This window comes from Sprattus sprattus, assembly GCF_963457725.1.
Source record: "Sprattus sprattus genome assembly, chromosome: 4".
Lineage (NCBI taxonomy): Eukaryota > Metazoa > Chordata > Actinopteri > Clupeiformes > Clupeidae > Sprattus > Sprattus sprattus.
This window is the reverse complement of record NC_137923.1, coordinates 44,088,660-44,109,686: the sequence shown is the minus strand read 5'-3', so window position 1 is coordinate 44,109,686 and position 21,027 is coordinate 44,088,660. Positions and strand designations below refer to the sequence as shown.

Here is a 21,027-nt window from a genome sequence, read left to right as displayed (position 1 = left end):
GCAAAGTTAAATCATTTGTGGCAGCACCATTGATATGGTCCTGTAGAGAGGTCAGGCTGATGGAGAGATAGAGGAGGGGAACGGCAGATAGAGCACAAATGTGAACGACCAAGACCTGAACTTAATGGCCTATTTGGAAAAGCCAGCTATATGTATGAGACCACCTGTGGGGCAAAGTAGACAGGAACAACCCCCACCCCTCACCTCCTAAAGCACACACACATGCACATATGTACACACGCATACGTTCACACACACACACACACACATACACTCACAAACACAAGCACACACATCAGGTATGCTTGCAGAGAAGTGCTCACCAGGTTTTCAAACTCCTAGGGTCTTGCACATTTATATATACAATTGTTACACACACACACATGCATCAGGATAACAAGCAAACACATTAACTTTCACTCACCCCCTCACTCCACCACTCTCCAGCAAATAATGCCTATAGCCCAGACAACCGTCTCTCTGCTGTCCCGAGGGCTGATGGCTTGTCTGCGGGTCGGTGGGGGAGGGGAGCGGCACGGCACTGTCTGCACTTACCCAACACCCCATCCCACCCCTCAGCCCTGACACAATCACTACCCACCGCTGAGGGGGTGACCCTCATTACCATCTATACTAGTACAAGGGGTGGGGGAAGCTGCAGGCATTATTGAATACCAATACCCCCCAGTTGTTTGTGAAATCAAATGCTGAATGGCTCATCTCTCTTGGGATAAGGGGCTGCGTGATCTCTGTACTGTCAGTGCTGCACCTATTATCACTATAGAGTGAAGAGGCAAGGCTAAATAGTTTGATGGCTCAAAGAAGTACAACTGTTGGCTCATAAGCTTCAAACGCACAAGGAACAAAAAGAATCCCACCGAACACTCTGGCCAGAGGAAGCCATTTTCCCAGTCACAGAAAGTTAAGTCTGTCCCTCATTCGGCCTAAGAAAGTACAGGCAAAGTTGTTCTCAAAATGGCCTCTATGAGCCCAGCACTGACTAAATGGCTTAGTTTTAACTGTGATGAAAAAGAAACATTCGTTTTTAACTGAGAGAAGTTTCATATGTCAAACTGAGCAGTTAAGCAGCAGTAGTGTGTGTTTTACCATCACCCGACCTGCCTTCAAAAGTCTTTGAGAAGACAAATGGAGAGGGCATTCAAGTAAGCATGCAAGTGAGTAGGAAGTAGGTGAAAAGTTCACTCTAGCTGGACCCATTGGACAGATAAGGTTGATCAAAGCCCTACTCCAGATAAGATATTAAGAGTTCAGCCGCCCGCAGATAAGCTGAAACGTCAACGCCACTTCCCCTGTCTCAGCTGGCCCAGAGGACTTTTGCCTCTTTTCCCCAGGAAAGAGAGGTTTCCACCTGTGATTATCTAAGAGCAGCCATTTTAACACTCAATCTGCACTCCCCTGCTTAGCAGCCCTGAAAGATATTTGATAAGCTTCGATCTATAAGTCTATAGGATTTGGTTCAATGCATTCCCTTCTCTCACGGGTGACCAGTTCAAGAGCCACTCTTGCTTTGCCAGCTCGGCTCACCTGCATTCCCTGCGCCTCGGAGAAGGAAACCTTTCCTGGGTGTGAGCCGTGGCCTGTAGGGGCCTGTTCACACTTTTAGCGTGCCTGTAGGGACTTGTCTGCTCCTTCCAACCGACTTTCGGGGCCTGTGTGCTCTCTTTAGGCGACTGCCTGGCCCTCTGTTCACTCATTGGGGCTCTTTGGGGCTTATTGACTTTATTATACCATTGACCATTTATGAACAACTGAAAGGATTGACTATGCCTGATTTTCTCGGGTGTGGAATTCTGTAGAATCTGCCAGGGATCAACCCTGGAAGACAAACATGTGAGGAATTCTCAGCTGATTACCTCTTGAAGTCTGCTCCCATTGGTGTGTTTCATGGTGGAGGACATTTCTCAGGGGGTCAAATCTCCTGTCTCCTGAAGGTTCCTTTTGTGACTTGGTAGAAGACTTCTTGGAGTTAAAGCCTAGGGACTATTGAAGTCTTCGGCAATGGGCTGGAGAGGTCTGCTACCCTGGCCTGGTTGACCCCAAGAGGCTGTATCGCTCCCTCCCTGCCTCTCTCCCTGGCAGCAGTAGAGTTGGCTGCCCACCCAGAGCGCTGTGCCTCCGTCTAGCTAGTCGTCCATCCATGACTGCTCTAATCACAGGCCTAGACCGTGGAACAGCCCTGCCTTGTGTCTGATTTCTGTCTGGGCAGAATTGGCCAGTGCACAAATGCCTGGCCGGCCATTCCCCCGCTCCCTCCTCTGTTTATTCTCTCCTTTTTTCACTCTCTCTTTCTATTTCGCTCACTCTTTCTCTCTTGCGCTCTCTGTCAGAAGAGGCCATGGATGTGACTAGTTTGGAGTCATGCATTGTTACGCAAACACACACACACACACACCCACACACTGTCTCTCTTGCCAACTTGACTGGTGCAGTGTTACCCCCATGGTGGAGTTTGGATGTCACAATGACCTAGAGCTATATGGGTTAGGCACACACATTTATACATTTATTATTCTGGCCTGGCCTGCTTTAGTCTTTGTGTGGAATGGTGCCCAGACACCTGTCCAGTCGCTGTTACAGTAGAACAGTCTTAGATCATTGTTTTGCTAGCGGGGGTGCTTTGTCTAACAGGAGCTATTTTGGCTAGCCTTTCACAGCTCTCACACTCCAGTATTCCTGACTGGAAGTCTGTGGCCCTGAGATCACACACACACACACACACACACACACACACACACACACACACACACTGTTCTGTTCTTTGGTTTCCCTCAGACTTTTACACTATTCATAACTTGGGACAAATCCCTCTCATGTGTCAACTGATATTTTAGTGCGCTGCTCACAGAAGCCATTAGCCTTAGCACCTAAAAGACTGGCTACAGCTTAAAAGTGTGTGAAGTACCCTGCTTACTCTACACTTCTGGGCTTTGGCAGTAGATATGATGTTTTTTTTTTTAAATGTTTAAATCTTGCTGCACATGCTCAAAATGTGTGCATGTGTGTTGTGTTTTAGGATCTTTTTTCTTTCTTTCACATTCTCATACTTTGTCAGGACCTGAATTTCTATACCCACACACACACAAACTTGTTATTGTTGAGTTGAACTTGTGTGTGTGTGTGTGTGTGTGTGTGTGTGTATGTGTGTGTTATGTAAGTGTGATATGTGGTATCATGTGAGGCCTGGCACTGCACCTGCAGATGACTCGTGCTCTTTTGATGTGCTCCTCTCAACCTGGTTGTTTCCCCTCGCATCTCTCTCTCTCTCTCTCTCTCTCTCCGTCTGTCTCCTCTTCTCCTTTTTTTCTTTTCTTGTCTCTCACACTCAAAGCAGCACTCTTCCTGCCCCCACCTTCTCTCTGTGTCACTCTTTGTTTCCTCCTCTATCTTTTTCCTTTCTTGTGGTGTTGTGCGTCTCTTACTTTCTCTTTTTTTAATCTCTAGCTCTCCTCTCTCTCTTCTGTTTTCTGTTCCGTCTTGAACACCGGCGTGTAAGCCACACTACTGGTGTGAGGGTAGCGTGGTGTATCGTACAGAGGATGTCGCATTTCCTGTACTTGAGGCAAAACGTGGCATCTTCCCTGTGCTTGTCTGTTTTCAGCCGTTCCTCTGAGGTTTTTTCGAGTAATTCTTAATCTGCATCGCCTCCAGCAGCTTAACCGAATGCTAGTGCCTGGAGTCCAGCATTGTGTGTGTGTGTGTGATGGAGAGAGTTTTGTGTGTGTAAGGGGAGCCACCATCGTCTCACTGACCGGTTACCCTAGGTTACGAGTTGGGCCTCTTTCTGGGACCTGCCGTTGGAAGCACTGTGCCAGTGGTGTGTGATGTCACATTCACACACACACACACACACAGTGTGAAACTTTTTGGAATGCTCTAGTCCCAGTGTGATGGTGGTTAATGTGATTGGGTTGCAGTGAGAACAGATTTAAAAAATCTGTTTATTTTCCTCTCTTTCTCTACGTGTGGGCTTGATGACACGGTGTGCTTATGTCTCATACACAAAGCGCTAACAAACGCTCCTAATCTCGGTTTTTGATGGATGAGCCACACGCACGCATACACACACACACACACACACACACACACACACACACACACACACACAGGCATACACAGACACACTTCAGTGTTGCCTAAACCTACATCGCAGAAAACAAAATGTATTTTTTCTCTCTCTCATTCTCACACACTCGCACACACACACACACTCAGAAATACATACACGCAGAGCATTAGTCATTCCTCCCCCACACATCCACTCTTTCTACCTTTTCCCTGCCGCCACCCTCATTAGCAGATGGAGGCCGACCTTTTCCTCGGCCTAAATATAGCCCCGCAGGAGAATGAGAGGAAGGGAGGGAGAGATGGAGGGACCGCACAGAACAAGAGAGGGAATGAGTCTGGGGGGCTATTATAACACCCCCACCCCAACCACTAACACACACACACACACACACATGCACACACAAACACATGTACAATGGTCCTCTGCTTTTTTTCTTTCATATCCACTCTAAACAGACGCTCAGACCGACGTCACTGTGCGTCTATAAAAGGAACTTTATAGCGGCCTGTAATCACAAGCAGAGAGGCAGGGGGAAACTGCCTGTTTTTCACACGTTCCAACAGGTGCCTTTTCTAATGGCGTCTCCTTCTGATTCTGATCAGAACCAGGACACACACAAACCCAAACACACATTCACAGACAGACAACAAAGTATTACACACACATCAGATGTACACAAAACGCCACACTTTATACTAATTAATACACACACACACACACACACACATGCCTAAACAACACTCTAATGCAATCCTCACTTAGACTCGCTCCAAACTCACACATGGAAAGGAAAAAGTGCTATGCACAACAACACACAGATGTAATGGGCTATAAGTTCTTAACTCAGACACACACACACACACACACACACACACACATAGGAACACAGTGCAAGGGTCTGTTTCATTGTAATGTAAGTGTAATGTAGTCTTTTCAGCTGGCACAGCAGCTAAAGTAACCCTATGTGTGTGTAAACGAGAGTGTGTTGGAGGGGGTTGTTTGTTCATCCATGTAGCTTGCCTTTACGCATTTGTTTTCATCTCTCTTGGTGTGGTTGCGTGTGTGTGGGGGTAGGGGGTTCTGGACACACATGCGCACGTGGGGTGTGTTGGTGTGTGGCGCATTTTGAATGTGTTTGTGCATGTTTGCGTGTGGGATTACATGTGTGTGTGTGTGTGTGTGTATGTGTGGGTATTTGATCACTTTGATTCTAATGCTCTTTGAGTGAGCCAGCCAGTCAGTTTTCCCTGCCAATACTAGCTACGGGCAAGATTGCTAGACAGTGCGATGTTATGATAAGGTGTTTATGTTCAAAGCGTTTTCTCTTCACACCCATGTGTATACGTGTGTGTTTCTGTGTGTGTGTGATCCTCACTTGGCCATGCTGGAGTCTATGTTTGGATATGTTGTCTCTCTCAGGTGGTTTCTGTCTCCAGCAGCTACAACACACGTCCCACTGGGACACTCAAGCCACATGTGTGCACAAGTTGTTGTTCTGTGTGCATAGGTGTGTGTGTGTGTGTGTGTGTGTGTGTGTGTGTGTGTGTGTGTGTCTGCTTACTACACACACTGTTTTTCTCTCCACTGTACTCAATCATGTGTGTGTGAGTGAAGGGGGGTTGGGGGGAGGAGAAAAACAGTGCTCAATCCAAAGTGAGGTTCCTTGTGTGTGTAGAGAGAGAGAGAGAGAGAGAGAGAGAGAGAGTGTGTGTCTGTTTGTCTGTACGTGTGTGTGAGGAAGAGAGTGTATTTGTAAAAACACTGTGTGTCTGGTAGTTTTGTCAGCAGGCGTCTGCTCCAGTGTGTGTTGCGTGTGTTTTGTAGCAGACGCATTGCAGACGCCACACTCATGTCTGATACATCACTGCTGACAGGAGTCTGGCCCGTCGTCAACTCTGTTTGTGTGTGAGCCAGAAAGAGTGTGTGTTGTTGTCCCATCCAATGATGAAAACCGTCAGTGGTTTTAATTAGTAGGGTAGAGGTTTTTTCTTTAAGAGACCATTTTATTTGTTTTGTTTTTGTAGTCTGGGAAGATTTTTCTTTCTTTTTCTTTTCAAACTGAATTTGGACCCTTCGTCCTTGTGACGTTTTCCATTCTATAATCTATAGTTGAGGCCCATTTTTTTTTTCCCGTTACAGGTCTTTGCTGTGTATTTTTAGTGCTGAAAGTGTCTTGTTGCTAGGTGATTGTGGGAGAGGGAGAAGGACGGGTAGAAAAGGACGGAAACAGAGAGAAAGAGAGGCCGAGAGGGAAAGAGAGGGAGAGTCAGTCTTGGTACGACGCGTTCCTTGTGAAAGCTGACAAACACGCTTGCGCGCTCAACATGAGTCAGCACTTGCGCACACACTCAGCGGGCGCAGCAGCTTTGTGCTCGCGGGGTGTGCGCGTACACGTGCACACGCGTGTGTCTTCTCACGTTGCCTTACCTGCTGAGCTCTGCCGTTGTGCACGCATGCATCCATCGCCCGGTGCGCTGGGACGTGTTTGTCCACTACGTTTTGTTCGGAGGCCACAGTTTGGAGTGTGAGTGCGTAATGCATGTTGGTCTTTTGATATGCATGTGTGGGTGTGTGTCAATCCGCCACGTAGTTAATTACCTCAGCTCGTTATGCATTTGCGCCCTGATTGGTCACATTGTGGGGTAAGAGCCCGAGGCAATTTGTCAGGGCCCTGTTAGTCTGGAGCAGGCGGAGATGAAGCTGCCTACCATAGACACACTGGTGTAGGCGCCCCAGCACCATCACCAACACAACTCTTTCTCTCTCTCTCCCACTCACTCTTTCTCTCTCTCTCTCTCTTGCTCACTCCTTCACTCCCTCGCTCCTGATGTCCTTGTGACGCAAGCCTGGCCTAAGCGGTCCCCATGGCAACCCCTATACGCCCAAACAGTCCTCAGAGCAGTCACGAAGGTGTGTGTTTGTGTGTGGGTTTGTGTGTGGCAGTGCTTGTGTGTTTTAGTCTTAGCACTGAGCAAATACACACATACACATTAATCCACAAATACACACACACATATATATATATACAAAGCAGTGCCTCTCCTCTTAATATCCTGCTGGGGGACTATAAACTCCACCTAACTCTTTGACCTGTTGCCTATACTGGCCTTCCTTACCGAATAGGGTGGCCTTTCTCGAATCCACCACACGTATTGTGAGCCAATAAAGAACCAGAGGCATTAATAATGAAGGCCAGATTGGACGATCAGCGTCACAGGGGCCATCTTGCAGACCCTCCACGCATGTTGCTTTAGATGGCATGACATCTGCGCTGCTCATTTCAGGGTGACTCACCCTGCCACCGAGAAAGGAAGATGGAGTGAGAATGAATAAGAACGAAAAGAGAGAAAGCATGTGGTGGTAGCGAGAGCTTGAAAGGAAGAGGTAGAGGGTGGTGGAAAGAGGTTTAGAAGTGAAAGAGTGAGAGGTTGAGAGGAAGACGGTGATATAGGGATGAGTGATGAGTGGGAAAAAAAGGGAAGAGAGGGGATGATTCAGTGAAGATTGACACAAATTGAAAGATAGAGGGAGACGGAATAAAAAGCGTAGTCCTAGAGAGAGACATCGAGAGAAAGAAGAGAGGAAGAAAGAGGGTGAGAAAATAGGACAGATACCCTGGTGTGATTAGTTGCACATCTGGTTCCAATGAGGTGTGTGTGTGTGTGTGTCTGTGTGTGTATGAGAGGGCAATGAAGCCCTCAGTCTGTCGGGTGCCATGTAGAGTGACTTTCTACTGATGCTGTGTGTTGAGTCTAAGAGTTACAAGGCATGGAAACACACACACGTACACACATTCTTTGTCATTGTCTCTTTTTTTAGTTTATCTACTTCACACACACAAACTATGCACTCTAAAGACACACACACACACACACACACACACACACACACACACACACTTTTGTGCATACTCACACACATGAGTGCATTGTTTGATTCACTCTGAGTGTATGGGTGGGTGGGTGTTCATTTTCTTATTTTGACTGGAGCCTCAAGGTTATAGAATACACACCCGTAACACTGGTCTCAAAAACTGCACCACACACACACACACACACACACGCATACACCTACACATACACATACACAGACACACACACACACACACACACACAGCCCCTTAATGTTTCCATCACACACAGACACACACATACTTACACACACTGAGCCAGTAAAGCCAGTGGTATCAGTCCAACATTTGGTATAATGATGAGAACTCATTATTAGAAAAAGGCAACACTGTCTGTTTGCCCTGTACAAGTGATACTGCCCCGTGTCATTTCATTAAGAACAGTTAACATTGAACTTGAATTAATTCTGGCAGATCGTTATGCCTGGAGTAAAATGAATGCAGGACAGCATTTCTTTAATTGTCTTTTTTTTTTACAACTGCCTGTGGGCCAATAAAGAACCAGAGGCTTTAATAATGAGGGCCAGATTGGAAGATCAGCGTCACAGGGGCCATCTTGCAGACCCTCCACGCATGTTGCTTTAGATGGCAGTGGAAAGCAAAAAATATTCTTTTTAATTATAATTTTTACAAATGCCTCTGACTCGCCAAGTTAATAACCCCCGTGGGGCTTCCCCAACCCCCCCCACCCTCTCCTTCTTCCTCTCTCCCCAGGGTTTGCCTTCCCAGACTGGGCCTACAAACCGGAGTCGAGCCCTGGCTCACGGCAGATCCAGCTGTGGCACTTCATCCTGGAGCTGCTGCGCAAGGAAGAGTACGCGGATGTCATCGCCTGGCAGGGCGACTACGGCGAGTTCGTCATCAAGGACCCCGACGAGGTGGCGCGCCTGTGGGGCGCCCGCAAGTGCAAGCCGCAGATGAACTACGACAAGCTCAGCCGTGCACTCAGGTAACAGAGAGTGTGTGTGTGTGTGTGTGTGTGTGTGTGTGTGTGTACCACACACAAAAAATGAGTGGTCAGTGTTTTTTTATGTTTTCGTGTCTGTCTCTCTTCCCCCATTGGTCTCTGTCTGTCTGTGTATTCTGTTGACTTTCCTTCTCTCTCACACCTTTTCCTCCGTCTCCTTTACAAATCCATATCTCCCAGTCGTCATCTCTTCCTCTTTGCCAACACCAATCATTCATGTTTTTTTTTTTCACTTTAATCCCGTCCCCGTGCGCGTGTCTGATGTGACCTGTTAGTTGTCTCGTGTCATAAGAGAGCTCGCAGCGATGCCTGGAGCCTGTTGCCATGGCAGTGGATGACACAAAACACTTCAACTCACTGAACTTGCGAAGTTCGGTGTCTCATAAAGAGACGGCCCACTCGGCACTCGCATAAGCGCTCGTGTCCGCATCAGAGCCAAATGTGCTCAAAGGAAAAAAAACATCCACCCCCACTGCACTCAAGGAAAGGAACTACACTTCCACCCTCACATAAGAGAGCTCATGCAGTCCGCGTCTATCAAACACACACATCCGTCGACATACACACATGTACTAGGATGCTCACACTTCATGTTGGTCTTTACAAAAAGACCCTTTAGATACCCGTTCATAGCCTACATAACGCACACCCACTAAGTAAAGTATCTTCAGAACACTTGAATGGAAATACAGGAGAAGACTACATAATGCGTTGACAACACTACATAATGCGTTGACAGCACTACATAATGCGTTGACATCTAAACGGAAGGAGAGAATGAGCCTTAATTGAAGGTCATACTGTTCCTGTGGCATAACTGGTCGAAAAACTGGTAGATCAAGGTGCTAACAACACCAAGATCTAGGAGACAATCCTAGGAAAAGAGATGGGGTAGAGAGATGCGTGGTAAACTGGGAGCAGCAGGAGACGAGAGGAATGTCTGGAGAACATGAGGGGAGATGCAGTGAGTGGGAGGCCAAGTGACTCGGGGAAGAAGAGACATAAAGGGGGATATTAAAGAAAAGCAAATGATTGAGAGAGGCATGTAAAGAAAAAGGATAGGGGGTGGGGGGTGATTAATCTTGTGGGGGTGCAGTTCAGCTGGGGAACAGACTGCTCTTTCATCTCACTACTTCTGCAGGCGCTTGCTCCTCTGCTCCGCACGTGTGTGTGGGGGGTTAAACTCTTTCTCCCTCTGTTCTGTCTTTCCTTTTTTGTTCTGTCTTCTAGTCCTCCTCCTGTCTCACTTCTTCTCGTGTGTGTGTGTGTGTGTGTGTGTGTGTGTGTGTGTGTGTGTGTGTGTGTGTGTGTCTCTTTTGGTTGGAGGTTGTTTGGGGTGAACCGTCAAATTCCCAGGTCTGGCCTCCACCCTGTGGTGCTGCTGAGCCTAAACAGCCAGACACACACACACACACTCTCTCTCGCTCTATCTTTTTCTCTCTCTTCCTTTCTCTCAGACATGCATACATTCCGCATGCACACACACCTTTTACCAGTCACTCTGCTTCACACTGCACTGAAGCGGGAAAGAGAGAAACACGCTCATGAACAAACCAGACCACCTTTAAAAGTAAAAATATCCGTCTCATCCTTCACTTGTTAAGGGTATGCAATCTGCAGGGCAGGTGTGTTGCGGGCCTCACATGATCTTTGATGTGGTACAGAAAGGCAAACCTATTATGTTGGTATGTAGGTCCCAACTAGGAAGTCAGCCACTTGGCAGTGGTTGTTACACATAAATCACGCACGCACGCACGCACGCGCGCTCACATGGACGAAAGTCACAGACATGCTTAAGAGCTCTCTCTGATCCTTTTGATGTGAGTTCAAATGGTCTTCAAAGAGCTGCTTTCTGTGTGCCTCAGCATGTTTGACCCGATGTGTGCGTGCGTGTGCACACACCATCACCATCGCACGTCACACAAGTGTGTGTGTGTGGGAATGCGCTCTTGGGAGAGTGGCCTTGGTTCTTATGTTATTGGAATGGTTTTGTATGTGTGTGGTTGTGTATTTCTGTGCATGTGTTTACGAAAGGCTACCTGTATGTATGTTGCCATGATTTTGAGTTGACGCTTATGTGTATGTTTGTCGCAGCATCCATGTGTGAGTGTACCATTTTGCGGGTGTGTAGGTGGCACGTTGGCATCTGTGCTTTTGTGTGTGCGCATGGGAGTTTGTGTGCGTGTGTGTATGAGCCTACCCTTTGTTGGTGTGTAGGTGGCTTGTTGGTGTCTGTACGTGTGTGTGTGAGGCGTCATGTGTGTGTGTGCCTGTGAACAGTATGTTCCTGTGGGATGAAAAGAACGCCCTCTCCAGTCTGTGGCCATATCAAAGCAGGTCCCCACAGCATCTTAGCAAATGTGCAGATGACACACAACCTCGCAGTGCATATTTAACCAGCTTATCTGCCAGACATGCTCACTGGATCACACATTCAGCTGACTGGCTGCCTTGCTGCCTTGCTACCCATTTAGCCTTTGAATTCTCACAAAACATATCCCAGGTGCTGAGCCATGTGAATTCCCGATCAACACATGAAGACCATTAGTAGCCAAATCCCTTGCTCAGGGTTTTTTTTTTTCCCCTACATGGATAATTCAAAGGCAGCTGCAGGGTCCATGTCGCCAGTGATGCCACTGTGACTAAGTCATTGCTCTGGCGCTCCCTGCTTTGTGATGATATGCTATCGAGTATTAGGGGAAATCCCCCCCAAACACCCACCACTACCTAAGAGTGCACTCTTACACACAGCACCTTTTTGATCTTTTATTTGAGCCTGGAAAAAACCCTGTTGAATGGTTGGTTTGGGTTGGGTTTCCCGATTCTGTCTTGTGTTCTGAGAGTGTAACCCTGTCTCTCCCTTTGTCTGTCCTGCAGATACTACTACAATAAGAGGATCCTTCACAAGACCAAAGGGAAACGGTTCACCTACAAGTTCAACTTCAACAAGCTGGTCCTGGTCAACTACCCATTCATAGACATGGGCTCTGGTAAGGCAGCCTCCCCCCCGACACACACACACCCCTACATATATTTATATAGGTCGGCTCAACTGTGCATTTAAATATGTGAAAATCTTTGAGTGGTTTATGGGGCAGTGTGTGTATTTGTGAGTTCATTTTTAGTCTCTATATGAGGTAATTCCTAGCTGAAAATGGAACCTCATGATCGTCTGTGTGTGTTTTAATGTGGTATGTCGTATTTAGTGTTAACTGTAGCTATTTTTGGGGGGATAATGCAAGCCATAGAGGCACTTTTTCCTAAAAAGAAGCCAAACACCAGAGCTTGGCAGTCGCCTCACGACAGGACCGCAGACTGTGAGGGCTTATGGGAAGACGACATGTGGCTGTTGTACCCTCCTCTAAATGTCTCTCACTCCCTCCTTCTCTATCTATCTATCTCTCGCTCGCTCTGTCATCTATCCATCCATCCATCTGTCCATTGACCTTCATTCATCTGTTGCTGTCATCTGTATCCATCACTCACCCTCCCTCCATCCTCTTTTTAAAATTCTCTCCCTCCCTCTCTCCCTCCCTCTCTCTCTCCCTCCCTCTCTCTCTCTCTCTCTCTCTCTCTCTCTCTCCCCCCCCCCTTCCTCTCTGTGTCTCTAGGCAGTGGTGTTCCCCAGAGTGCCCCCGCAGTGCCGACCGGCATGGGCTCCCACTTCCGCTTCCCGCCCTCCACGCCCTCTGAGGTGCTCTCCCCTAACGAGGAGCTGCGCAGCCCGGGCATGTTCAGCGCAGTGGGCCGCCGCATGGCCCGCGGCTCAGTGAGCGACTGCAGCGACGGCACCTCAGTCACCTCCGAGCTGGAGGAGGGCGTGGGGGGAGGCGGCACTGGCGAGGAGCGCGGAGGAGGAGAGCAGCGGGCGTTCCGCACACTCATCCACCCTCGCCTCTCCCACGACTCGCTGTTCCGCGTTTACGGCCCGCCGCCCACCCGCCCCGGCCAGTCGCACGGCCCCCCGCCTCCTCACCGTTCCCACGCCGAGAACCTCTCCCCATTCCCAGTGTCCCCGCTTCCAGGCCCCGGGGGCCTCCTGGGGTCCACCATGTCCCCGGGCCTGTCCATGACCCCCGGCTCCCACCTGGCCTACACGCCATCGCCTTCGCTCTCACCCATGCTGGGTTCCCACTTCTCCTTCAACCCTGAGGACATGAAGCGCTACCTGCAGGCCCACACACAGAGCGTCTACAACTACCACCTGAGCCCGCGCGCCTTCCTGCACTACCCCAACATTGTCATCCCGCAGCCGCATCGCCCCAGCGAGGCCAAACCCCCACTGGCCCCGCCGACGCACTCACACTCACATGCTCATGCCCACGCCCAGGCCCAAGCCCAGGCCCACGCCCAAGCCCAGGCCCACGCCCACGCCCACTTGTCCCTGCACCACGCCCACGCGCACGCCGCCCCGCCCACCGAGGAGCCTCGCCTCTCGCCCTTCCAGTTCAAGCTGCAGCCGCCACCGATGGGCCGCAAGCAGAGAGACGGGCCGGCCTCTGGAAGCTCTTCCTCTTCCTCATCCTCCTCCTCTGCCACAGCATTGGGCTGCCACTCCTCCTCAGGGTCCATCGGCCATTTAGGCACGCCTAAAATCAAGGTGTGTATGTATGTCTGACTACTGTAAACATATACAAGGCTAGTGACTTTTGGTGTTCACATACTGTTTGTGTATTTACTACAGTAAGTAATTATAACTACTGGTATTCTTTGTACTAAGAATATCTGCTGTGCTGTACTACCATAGTCTACTCATACACTTGCAATATACAAAGAATACTTATGTATTTGTTTATGTGTTTGGGCTTCTTCTTTGCCCACCAGATATGTATATATATATATATATATTTATGTGTGTGTGTGCGCCATGATCCTCAGGTGGAGCCCATCTCTGACGTGGAGTCAGAGGAAGAGGTAGAGGTCACTGACATCAGTGAGGAGGACGAAGGCGATGTATTTGCCCCGCCGCCTCACATCAACGGCCTGGGCCTCGCCCTGATCCATCATCCCCATCCCCATCCCCTGCAGGCCACCAATAATGGCATTGTGGCCGACGAGGAGCTGGACGAGGACGTCTTCAAGACCCCAGCCGCGCCGCCCACAGCCAGCACCCCCTCTGCCCTCAGCGCCCCAGGCCTGCTGGGCCTGAAGAGCGAGCCCCGGGAGTTGGGCCTCGGTCCGGCCAGCCCCGGAGGCACCCTCTGCATCCCCCTCAAGCTGCGCTTCAAGCGCCGCTGGAGCGAGGACCAGCGCTTGGAGGCCTGCGGTGATGAGGCCGACGACAAGAAGGTACGCGCCGCCACCGAGGAGGAGGACGACGAGCCCGGCTGCGAGGGTGAAGCGGCCCGCCTCCGGCGTGCTGAGAACGCCGAACGCAGGAGCCCCCCCTCCCCATTGATCCTGCCCCCAGCTCCTGCCCAGAGGAGGGTGAGCTCGGAGCTGCAGAGGGCCACGGCCCAGCTGTCCCTGGAGAACAATGGCTGCTGATTTTAAAACACACACACACACACACACTCGCTAACATACCCATGCCTAGACACTGACACATATGCTAACGCACGCAGACATACCCACACTATCACATTAAAAACGTGCTCACATTTAGCCTCTACATGCATCCACACATGGCCATACAAACAGAAAAATAACAACTGACCGCCACACAAACACGTTACAAATGATTTACATTGGCACAGGCTTACTCAGACAGGTAGATGCATGATCGCTGTCTCACCATACACATGTACTACGTACACGCAGACACACACACACACACACACACACACGAACACACACACACACACACACACACGAACACACACACACACACACACACACGAACACACACACACACGAACACAGAAGGAAGTGTCCCTTGTCTGATAAACAATCATACATATACTGTGTATAGAGTTAAAAGCCTGTGCACACAATTTTTTTCTAGCTATGTATATTGAAACAAAGCCCAGTTCTCAGTCACATACCTACACCCTGTAAATACCACACAACACATATAGTGACGCTCGACAGAGCCGAGACACACACAAAACACCGCTTTCTCTCAATGCTGACACGTCACCAAGCGGCTCAGGACAAAACTCCCACCTTCATTGGTTCCTGCTCCCCTCGCCCCGCCTCTTTCAGCTCAACCCGGCCCCCCCATTGGCTGCTCCCCTGGCCCTAAAGACTGCCTCCACTGCCAGTGAGACACAAGAGCAGCCCGGCCTTGTTAAGGGCCTAGAAGAAGACTTAATACATGCCTTCAACATCAACAAACCAGAGATTACTGAAGTGCCTGTCCCTTAGTCAAAACACACCATTATGACCCAGAAATAGAGAAGAAAAAAACCTTAGGAAACACAAACCAATGTGAGCTCCATCTGAAACCAGACTGTCTAGATAGTGTAGACATGTTTTGACTGACCGGGGTTCCACTTTATTGCCTCTTCTCACCGATAGCCTTCTAGCGTCCTCCTTCTAGCATTGGGCTATGACCGATTCTGTTTGGTAGGTGGGAAATGGACTCTATGATTGATGGACAATAAGAAATGTACAGACTGATGGTTGCCTTCAACACACAAAAAGTGAGGTTTGGGTTGAGCTCAAGCAGCATCAGGCCAAGTGTGTGTTGATCTCACTGTCACAGCAAATCCTGAACTCCTCCTCCGTTGCCCTGATTGACAGCCTGAAAGACCAGTCCGGTTTGCCGTCAGTGCCGAGGGTCTGATCGGGCCTCTCCCATGAGACTGCCTTCCCTGTCAGCCTAAGCCAATCAGACCAGCCTCACGCCAGGCCCAACCCAATTTGACTCGCCCTTACCACAAGGCCTTAGCTAGTGGGACTGTCTTTCTGTGGGGCTCTGTCAATGGGACCATGCATTATACTGAGAAGGGCAATTCTTCACATGTACAGCCAGGATGCAGAAGAGATTTTAGACGTTTATTTGCTACCTGCAGTAAGCATGGTGATGATAATGATGACGACTGACGTTGTGATGTTTTCTTTTCTTCTTCCCTATTCTGTCTTTGTATACTTTATCCATCTTATGGGAAGGGAAACGGGGGAAATTGCCTTATAAGGAAGGCAAGCGTTTTTAGCCATTGCTTTTGACATTTGCAGTGAAGAGTGGGTCCAGTGTGTAATACTCACTCACACACTCACACACACACACCCCACACCCCATACATAATGGTGGCATTTAGCCAGGGAGTGAATGTGTGTATGGGAGACATCCCTGAAATGAAATGATTTTAGAGCACAAAGTACAACTCAGGCTGCGGTTGTGGATGAGTGATTAGTTCTCTTTCTGTTTCTCTGGAACAATCTCATCCCTGTTGCACCTTTGAACAAAGAGGAGCCCCAAGAGAGAGGATGGTGCCTTAAACATGACTGCCCCAGCTTTTAGAAATTTTACACACACACACACACACACACACACACACAGCTGTGCACTGTAACTCCTTTACCCCACACCTAATGTGTAATGTTGCATAGTAACTCCTTGACAACACACACACACATATACACTCTTACACACACAGCCTTTAGAGAACTCTTTACTCAAATGCGAGGCACCAGACTAAATAAAACCTCACACTGCCAGTTTGCCTTCATTTTATAGCATGTTTAGAGAGAAGATATACACACAAGTATTATATACAATCTATATATTTGATACAGATGATTTCGATTCAGAATTTAAGTTTGATATATCCCATGAATAGCTATTTTTAAAATGGTGTAAAAGAGGAACCCTGAGGGAAGACATTTCCACTTGATACTAGGCAGATCATCTCAAGGCTCTTGTGACAAATCATTAGTAATTGATGTAAACAATAAAAGAAGCCATTGTACTACAAGTGATCAAAAATGATCTTATATGAATATATATAAATGTATTTACACATATACACACATGCATTTGTAAATAGTCTGTAGCTCTGAAATGGTGAAAACAGGCCTGTTTGGAGCCATCATGTTTTGTGAACCAAATGAAAATTGGTGAGCGATTTACTGACCGAAGCAACACTACAGTGAGTGTCTCTGCCCCATGTAGCAAGGACCTCACCTGTCCAGGTGGACAAAAAAAAAAAAATCAGCCCCACAAACAAACCTAAAGCTTTACCAATCAGAAATGGACCCAGCAATGATGTCTCCGCGCCTCTATTTTTTCAGTCCTTCTCGCGTGCCTCTGGAAGCCCTCCTCTAGCAAGCAGGGGGAGTCCCGCCCCCCACCCCCCAGGAGCTGTCGCCTGTGCGCTGTCAAATGAACCCTTGTCTCGAGTTTGGCCTCTGCAGGCTGCAGGGCCTCTGAGCAGAGCGAGGCGTCTGATTGGTCCATGCCAGACCTCACCGCTGCCTTACTCATCAGGAAGAGAAATAAACAAAACATCAACATGACAAAAAACTAAAAAAAAAAAAAAAAAACAGGAGCAGAAAACAAATGTTCCACATCAGTATTGACTTGCTATTTTATGATTAATAATATTATAATTATTACATTTTAATGTTCATATTAATTTTAGTTGTATTATTTTTTTCAAACATTGTTACTATTACTGTTGTTTCAAAGCCTTGCCTCAGTCAGCCCACCCCTTCCCATGATCCTTTGCGCTCGCGTGTGTATGGATGGTCCGCCCCGCGTGTCCCATCACACACTGCTCTGTTCAGCTGACCTGTGCTGCCGTTGTGGTGATTTGCTGTGCGTTTTTGGCTGCTCTGTGTCGTGAGATGGTGAACCAAAACCATGGGGAGGTGCTGGGGAGGGGGACATAATCTCCTATCACATTATTTCTTATATTCTCTTTTTGGCCTTGTGTATATATATATAAATATAAATACATTTTTTTTCTTTCTTGTTTTTCCATTTTATTTTTTGTGGGGACTACCGGTATGTAAGAAAAGACATTGTATCATTTTACTGTGTAAAAGGTCTCTCTCTATTATATATATCACTTCATCTCTCTTTCTCTTTGTATTTCCCTCTTTTGGCGGTTATGTAACACTCTATAGAGAGAGTTGAGATATTTCCCATCATGATGAAACATTTGTACTTTTTGTTTGTCTTGTATTTTTTTCCTTTTTCTCTTGTAATTAAAACTGTAATCAGGGTTCATTAAAACAGGTTAAAAAGGACCGCGTGTTTTTGTATTTTGGTGTATGTGTGCTCTAATATTCTCAAGACATTGGATAGCTTGTTTTGACTTCAACAATTACTAGTGCTTGACTCACCTCTTGGCGGAGTAGTGCATCTGTGACTTGGTAAATGGCGTGTTTGTTGCAAAGCAGTCTCTTCCTACAGGACACTGTGGCTGTCTTTGATCCTAGGAAACACTGCTTTGCTGTGGAGGCCACTGAGAGGGCCAGACAAAAGCTGTACTCAGTTGTTTGTTCTGTTCCACCCACATTATTGACAAATGACAAAAAACTCATTGTCTTTGTCAAGGCAGCTTCTGAAACCGTACGTTACTGGCTCTATGTGTGTGTTCAACTGTGTGCGTGTGTGTTTTCCACTCTCAGTGGAATTGTGACTGGATGTGTGAAATCGAACTCTCAGAAACATGTTTACACGACTTTCCAGGGTACATTATGTCATTAAGGCCAGAATGAACACATTCACAGATAAAAGATGACTTCTAAATCACCAGATAAGAGCACCTGTGTGTCCTACAAAATTATATGATTTGGCAATAGGCTCACCCTGCATAGGCTGTTCCTGAAACAGTCTGATCTTTGGGCACGTTGAAGTTATGCCTGGAGGAAACTGGTCACAGATCTGCACATGGAGGAATTCTCCTGCTGGTCATTCTCTATTACTGCAGCTCCATCTGCGTAGTGTGTGTCAGATAATTGTTAGTGAACTGGTGACCTCTGCTGTCCATATTTGGAACTAAGTCTGGGTCTTAAAGAGCTGTTCAGCATACGTGGCCCCACACATAATTAGTGTGCTTTAAAGTTGTGTATGTGTTCAAGACAGGCCAGGCTGGCCAATATGAGTTTAAAGGTCAGTGATTTCACTACATACCAGCTAGATTTAACCCCAAACTTCAGAAGCATTTATCATTCCAGGAGTTTCCATTCCAAACTAAACATATGAAAAGGTCTGTGTTGTACTTTAATATAAGAAGTAAAATAATATAATAAAAAGTAGAGGACATTGAGGGGCAACCCCTATCACTACTCATTCTGACAGAACATACACGTTCCAGCATCATTGCACCATGGTAATGAAAGTAATGTGAGCTTGTTGGGCAGTAATGGAAGGTTTTCATGGTCAGTCTCACAAAACACCAGCTACGTCATTTCAAATAGTGCACTTTGACTGATGTTTGTGTCATTCATTCTAATTTACTCTCACTCAACACCGCTCTTATACCATGAAATACCCTAGAAACTGCTTTCCACGAGCTGCGCTTCAATTTTTCCAGAGGGCGAGAGCAGGGGAAGGGATAAACCAGGCTCTGCCGCTGCCGCATCTCAAATCAAAATGGCCACAGCCATCCGCAGAGGAAATGCTCCCGAGGTGAGTCACATGGCAGGAGGCGTCTCAAGGGCAATTAGAGAGTCGGGCGCTGAGAGTCCATCAGCATCAGCTGTGCAATCAGGCCCTTTCTGAGGATCATGCATGGTGAGGCGCACACACACACACACACACTGACGTACAAACATCACCCTCTCGCTGTGAGCAGTCCTTCTTTATCACATTGTTGGGTCTTCAATCACACACACACACTTACTCTGGTGATCAGTGCTGTCTATCTGTGGCCCTCTGATTTTCTGCTGGTTTTACGCAATCCAGTTCGCTCTGGAGGAGAGAGGGGGGGATTGGGGGGGGGGGGGGGTTTGCGGTTGTCCCACAAAGGTTGATTGACGAGGGTGCTTGGACACATGCTGAGAGGGTTTGTTGATTGGCCAGAGGGTGAGGTCGAGGGTCACGGCCCAGGAGAAAGGAGGCCGAGCCAGGAGGGGACGAGGCTTGTTGGCCAACAGTGGGGGGCTACTAAAGAGGCCAATTATGCTATGTGTGTGTGTTTAGTGCATTTGTATGCTAGGCATGTTGGGGGAAAAACACTCTCAATCCCGCCCCAAATCCTTCCAGAAATTGAGGCCCTAGACTCAAGAGAACATTTCTTATCATAAACACCAATGTAATCTGTCTGTCTACCTTCTTCACCTTGTGTAGTGCTCAATACTTCTGCCAGTGGGCACTTGCCTTTGGTTTCCACATGTTAATGACATGAAAACTTGACATGAGATGAGTAAAAAAAGGGCAGCTCATTTTCTACCCTTTACAAATAGCTGTGTCAGTATGAAATTGCATCATTGGGTAGCTGGTGACTGAGATCTGTAAAATGCATGGTGAAATCCCCATGAAATCCCCTCATATCCCCCATCCTCTCCCTCTAGTGGGCAGAAGAGGTAAAGCCTGGTGGCATGCTGTGTGTCCAAGAATCAAGGCAAAATGAACCCTGTGAGGCCTACTCCTCTGAATGGTTGATTCCAGTAATGATGGCCGGGAAATCGGCTCTGCTTTGTTGACATTGGCAGTATGAAATAGTCAATACCTGGTATTAAAGTAAATATCGAGACAGTATTGATATGCAGCTCAGGTTATGCCTACAACAATGCTATTACTAAAGTGTTACAGTAACAATATAGTTAATTATATTCTAATGTGTATTTTATTCCGTTACTTAAGATGAGATAAAATGAAAAGGACATAACACAAAAATATTCAGTTACCCCCAAATTTAAACACCACTGTTTATTTACTATAGGATGTTTATTCATTTCGTGTTGAAATGTAGTCAAGTTTTTATTCACCCCTCTTTCATTTTTTGGCTTATAAATGTCAAAACAACTCTCTATGATATTTCTCTCTTAATGGCACGGTTATGTTTAATTAAATCAAAATGTTGCAGTGCTGAAGTTTTGAGAGGGTGACAGTTTAGTTTGAAATATCCATGTTAACAGCTGACATATCAGTTCATCAAAAGCTTGCTGTGGCATATGATATCTTAATAGCACTGCATGGGTTCAGCTTCTTTAGATGCGTTTCTCACA

General features: G+C 47.5%; 1 protein-coding gene across 2 annotated transcripts in view; it reads left to right on the top strand.

The window, feature by feature from the left end:
* erf (Ets2 repressor factor) overlaps positions 1–18,063 on the top strand; it is a 24,365-nt gene extending 6,302 nt beyond the window's left edge. Inside the window, exons 2-5 of one of the 2 annotated variants that reach the window (XM_080837189.1) lie at positions 8,727–8,946; positions 11,842–11,954; positions 12,576–13,564; positions 13,843–18,063. In XM_080837189.1, the coding sequence (XP_080693315.1) occupies positions 8,727–8,946; positions 11,842–11,954; positions 12,576–13,564; positions 13,843–14,451 (1,931 nt within the window). In that variant the 3' untranslated portion in view covers positions 14,452–18,063. Of the gene's footprint in view, positions 1–8,711; positions 8,947–11,841; positions 11,955–12,575; positions 13,565–13,842 lie in introns of both variants that reach the window. The other variant, XM_080837188.1, reaches the window with a different exon arrangement.
* The last annotated feature ends 2,964 nt before the right edge of the window (positions 18,064–21,027 follow it).